The following is a 6,000-nucleotide window of genomic DNA, read 5'->3' as shown; positions in this document are numbered from 1 at the left end:
TGGGCGCAGCCTGCGTCGTTGAGTCCGTTGTCGGTGTTTGTTACTTATATTTTATTCAGCTATACATTCTAGGGAGGAGAGGAGTATTGAACAAATGGAATTACACTTCCAAAAGGAAAATCTTTTTCAAACGAGTCACCGTCATTATGCTTATGCATAGGGTCTTTAAAATAGTCCTAGAATGTTTTAAATAACTTTAGGGCCACTCTCTTGCAAACGGTTCTTTTGTTTCAGGCGTGTAGCAAAAACCCCAGTAAAAAAGATTTACAATGTATATGAAGACACGCTCTCATTACTTTTCATCTGTGAGACCATAGCCAGCTTAGCTCAAGTTTTTCTTAAAAGCGTAGTTATTAACAAGGGGAAAAGGCTGCGAGGCCATGTTCCGACCACAGGTAAAGTGCAGTTCTACAGTGGCTGAATGCGATTCCAAATGTACGTGTGTTTGTGTGTGTGTGTGTGCATGTATGTATCGTGTATCCGTCCAGTGTGCTCATATAAATCATACATTTACCAAATTCCCCATCTATCCTGCAACAAAACCACACAATGTAACATAAATACTGCATCTGTTGACGCTTGGCAGTCTGTGCCTGCTGCCATAGCACAGCTGCGACTTTATTGGCGGAAGACTCTTGGCAAACATCTGCGGTGGCATTTACAGTCAGGGAAGCTATTCAGGAATGTATTCGCGGTACGAGTTAAAACTTAAACTTCTGCCACTCGAATTCAGTGCCGAATTAGCATAAATCTTAGGTATCTTCTCCATCAGTTTGGACACAGTTTTCCTCTTGTTGCAGGCTCCAGGGGAAAAGTTGCCTTGTTTTAACAGTTCGTAGTAAAGTGCATTGAAAACCATCACTGTCTCTTCATAGCTGTCTCTGGTGGAGATCTCGTAGCAAGGGTATTTCAACGCCTTGGAAAGGCTGTCGCCGTCTTCTGTAGACACCATCCTGTCAAACTGCAGGTCCTTCTTGTTGGCCACAATCACAACAGGTGGTTGGTCGCTGGTGCCTCGTTTCGTGTTGGAGTGGATGTGGTTAATCAAGAAACACAATCTCATCACCTCATCAAAACTACATCTGTCTGTCACGGAATAAACCACTGCAAAGCCATCACCCCATTTGATTTTTTCTTCAATTTGCAAAGAATCTTCTTCCTGTAAAAAAAAAAATCCAAATGACATAATCAAATAGGGAATTACTTTATGTAAACACATTCGTGCAGGCACCAAAAACAGAGACCACACCCCTTTACTGTTAATTCAACAAATTCATTTTTAGTAAGCTCCAAATATAAATGCACGTGGCACTTGTTTACTCTTCTGAATCAGGATGAGCGCGCCCAGGTTTGGTTCAGACAGGTGTAGATTTGAAATTTAGGTCAAAGTACCTGGTTTATAGGAGGGTGAATCATAAATTCCAACATCAAACTAGCTTTATATATCAGATGAAATGATCACCATGTTCATTAGTCAAAAATGGTTCCTCTACCATTTGCAACACTTGGCAGTTGTTAGGCTGAATTATTGGAGAGGAATATGCCAAGTTGGAACTACCAAACCCAATGTCCACCACACATGACCTGGTGGATGAGTGACTCTCACAAAGACCACAGCACATGGCTGTCCTTTCATGCTCAACTCGTGATGTGTTGGCAAGCAGATAGGTGTCTAGTGGATTACGCTGCACCTTAAAAAAACAATATATAGCAGGCCAGTGACACAACAGCATATGTGTTTGATATTTATGGCTGTAGCAGATACATAGTCCATGCATAGACCCCTGTGTGTACCAACTGTTGTGATATCAAACAGTACCTTGTAGTACATTTGCCTCCCTTGGGCTCTATCTGCTAAAAACAGTAAACGTACAGGAGGAGGTTTACTTCTCCCTCAGCTTACAGCAGCCATTTTCCCATTTAAGATGGGAATACATACATTCATCTATGCCTACCAGCAGTCCCTCTGTGAGTTCGCAGCAGGCGTAAATGGGCAGTGTCACACACATTAACAAAAGAATAGGCAGATTGGTCAAAATGTAATGGAGTGGGCAGGAAACACAATACCGGACTATGTGGCACAACATTCTCATTACACAGCCACAAGCTTCGAAAGCATAGCCTGAGAGTCACTGTGAACACTGGTCCACTTGTTTACCCACCCATCCTTATGCTGGACCACATGAAGGGCATACCCACTGGTGGAGAATGTCACACACCATACTTAACCTTACAATATGACCTCAAACCAAAGGACACCATAGCTCATGCTGTGGTGCCACCAAACCTATTGTGAGTACATTATTGGCAAAAAGAAGCCCACATCTGCCGTCCTCCTTAATGTTAATGCTCAACGTGGCTTTCAGAATGTCTGTTGAAATTCTACTGCCTCCTATAACCACATCTGCTATTTGACTGACTGACCTGGTGTGATGCAGCATTCAATATATGGTAACTACCAGCTGTGAGTACTGGCCTCAAGAGGAGGAAGGACAAAGAGATGAGTGTCGAGTGCCCAGTGTTCCAGGCTTGAGTGGACTGATGCCTAGAGTAGGACATCTGCTTTGGAATTTCATGGTGCTTCACCTTTCAGCAATGGGGTGGGTCAGGAGGTTTAAGAAAGGCAGGAAGGAAAACAACCACCTTACAGAATCCTCTTCCAAATAGACACTGTCCAACCCTGTGTGAACGATACCTGCAGGCAGAGCCTCCAGGCAACAGACGCTCAAACCTGAAACAGGTATAATAAATAAGGCAGCTGTGCACTACCAAAAATGCGACATTTTAATTGGCTCCTAACTGGCTGATATGTACCCACAGGATTCATAGCTAGTACCTGGAACAAGCATCATAAAAGTATCATTCACATATCACCATGGCATCTTCCCATAACAGCTGCCTAAGAAGACCACAGAGTTCTGATGGGAACCATCTATCTCACAGAATATGCCTCAATTGAGAGACATTCTGGTGGAGAAAACAGCATTTGAATCATCCATTTTCCAGCCCAGAAGCATCAATATATACATGAAAATGTTTCTCATTCCTGCTGCGGAAAATTCCTGAAATGAATGAATCTCTTATATATTCCTTTCCATGTGTTGGTATTATATATTTAAAATGTTCCCAATCTGTGATAACAGTATGTGTATGAACATTTTCAAGAAGTACACAAGTGTTTTGTTTGATTTACAATGTTATTTATTCTAAAATAGGTGTTTAATAATTATCTTTGAATATAGCAGTTTACAATGTACACAGAAATACATTTTTACAGACAATAAATATATATTTTTGAATCTTTTTACCCTTTTCTTATCTTTCATTCACAATAAAAAATAGGTTGAAGCCAGTGCACAATTAAACAGGGAAGAAGTGGGGGGAAAAGTAAAAAAAAGATTGTAACTATCCAAACAGCAACTACTTTAAAGATTCTCCCTGCCCATACGAGCACAAATCTATTGATTTTAAATGAGCTTCGTAAATAGTTTTGTGGACCCTTATAAAACTTCTATTCACCTACATTTCAATGAAAGATAAAAAACGTTGATGGCTACTAAAATGTTAGTATTTTATTATTAGGAAGGGGTTAAGCAAAAGAGAAGATGGGTAGCCTGATTAAACAGATATGGAAGGGGGATGCTGGACTTAGGTAAGGATCTCCTTAACTATTTTTGGCCCCTTTAAAATATATTATGCCTCACATGACTTAAAGCCTATATCTGCCCTCACATTTTTAACAGCTCGTTTCATATCTTCATTGACACGTCCATGCTCATTAACTTTAGCCTGCTCCACAACAAAGGCTTTACATTCAACAGATCATAGCTCCTATTCCAATAAAATGGTGTTCAGGAGTGCCTCACTTTTGTCTTAAGTACAGAATGTTAGTACTACATTTGTTTATTAGAACTCTGTGGTGAGGCTACAGTAGATCTCTGGGGAGTCAACCGAATTCTGTTGGAAGAGCATGTTTTTCTTTTCAGCATGCACTGCTTTTCTGAACGAAAACAATATTTGAACATTTAGAGAAAAGATGCCTTCATTTTAGCGTCCTAGAACACTAAACATAATTTATGTGACAAATTAAACTCCCTCGCTTTATTAATTTACTGAAGTCTAACAGTTGGAAATGCATTCAGTTCTACAGCTCTGATTCTAGTAACATGGTGTTCTGATGTGCTTCAAAATTGTCATGAATATAGAATGTAAGCACTCCAGTTGTTCAATAGAACCTTCCAGTGAAGCTGCAGTGAGCAGTGGGCAAACCACTGATAGACTGCTGTTATAAGTACATGTACCATTCAGCATATCAGACTTTTTTCTCACATTGCTAAGGAAGATATTTGCAAATTTATAGAAAATTAATTCTCATTTTAGCTTCTAGAGCACATCACATAACCTCTATGAAAAAAACGGTGAAAACTGTTTTCTCTCAAACATGGTTTATCAGATCCCAGCAGACGATCTGCATTTTTCAACGAGTAAAATCACATTAAAACCCATTACAATTACTAACATTAGTAGGATACCACCAACAAATTATTTACATTAAAAATTTGGTATCTCCACTTATATTTGATCATTTTTGCGACCCCTCAAAACCAGGCATTCAATATAATGCACTTCAATGGTGATGGAGCGCGATGGTGCTCTTTCGTTTGGAGGGGTGCATTATAATCACGGATAGTCCGCATCCACATTTATATTCATTTTGTCGTGATAACAATTGGTTGTTAGATCATATTCAGTAATAACATGTGAAAGTGTAATGATAGAAAGGTATCGTGCCATGCAAAGAAACAACATGGCATTCGTGTTTTAATATTGTAATTCATAGTATTTGATGTCACTTGCTTAATGAAGTTGCTTATAAGTAATACTGCATTTGATTTAAACGTGCACCACATTATTGTTGCACGTAGATGTGACTAGTTGTGTTTAACGTGTTGGATTTAACCTCTTCAATGCCCATGACGAGCTGGTCTCGTCATGGGCCGCGGTTGCGCTGTGCCCATGACGAGACCAGCTCGTCATAAACCCCGCCCGCTAATGCAACGGCCGGCACAGGGCGGGGAAAGGGGCGGGCACTGAAGGGGTTAATAAGTTGCTTGATGCATTTGATGTGCTTATGTAACGTGATGTAGAAAGGCCCAAATTAAATGTTCACCAATGTGTGTATTTGAAGGGCCTATGTGTTTCATTCTTGTGTTGGCCAATTTCTGTAGGCCTAAAATGTATTTTCCTTGGAAGCTCTCAGGCAAGGCTTGCTAGTGAATTTCATGTGCATGTCGAATTTCTTCTGTTCTCACGTTTCTGTTGCAGGTGGAGAAAGTCGTTTTTGTTAGTTAGAATAACGCCTTTTGTTTTAGGAGTTAGGCTTGGGGAGGAGATGATACTATGTGTAAGGAACGCTGATAATGTGGGACGGTGTTCTTTCTCACTGAGGAAGGCCTGGGAATCAAGGTCATCAAGCTTGGTGCTGGAAATCGACCGAAATGGAAAATTACCTATGAGAAGTGTCCAGCAAAATGAGGTGATCTGTGAGTGTGTTCTACGTTTTTGTGTTTTATACTAGGGACAGTGCCCCGGGGTGGAGTCGAGAGAGGAGGTGAGGAGATCAAAGGAGAGAGGAGGAGCATCTAAGAACGACCTCCGTAGCAATGGCTACTTGACTTATACAATGGAAGTGTACTTCTTAGGAAGGCTTCAAGCGCTGACACCTTTTCCTGATCTTGCCTGGGGAATGCTAAGTAGAGATGTGACGGTAGTGGTAGTGTAGGGACAGACTAATACTTTCCATTCACTAGCAACAGATAAAGTCTGATCTTGACATGGTGGCAAACATTGCCTGTGTTCTGCTTCTGGAAATTGTTATTCTGTTGATGATTCATCGCATAAAACTAGCTTGTAGGTTTGGATTTGTATTACTTGTACTTCTACAACCTCGTTATGAGGTGTTTGTACATCCAGTTGTTTTTGGCTTTGTAATAAACCCAC

General features: G+C 40.5%; 1 protein-coding gene across 1 annotated transcript in view; it reads right to left on the bottom strand.

The window, feature by feature from the left end:
• Nucleotides 1–552: 552 nt before the first annotated feature.
• The window catches only part of LOC146860799 (ras-related and estrogen-regulated growth inhibitor-like), a 319,363-nt gene continuing 313,915 nt past the window's right edge, over nucleotides 553–6,000 (bottom strand). Inside the window, exon 4 of the mRNA XM_085644758.1 lies at nucleotides 553–1,159. Coding sequence (XP_085500884.1) covers nucleotides 674–1,159 — 486 coding nt within the window. The 3' untranslated portion in view covers nucleotides 553–673. The remainder of the gene's footprint in view (nucleotides 1,160–6,000) is intronic.

The sequence above is a fragment of the Triturus cristatus genome, chromosome 3_1 (assembly GCF_964204655.1).
Source record: "Triturus cristatus chromosome 3_1, aTriCri1.1, whole genome shotgun sequence".
Lineage (NCBI taxonomy): Eukaryota > Metazoa > Chordata > Amphibia > Caudata > Salamandridae > Triturus > Triturus cristatus.
The sequence above is the reverse complement of the archived record's forward strand: the minus strand, read 5'-3'. Positions and strand labels throughout refer to the sequence as shown.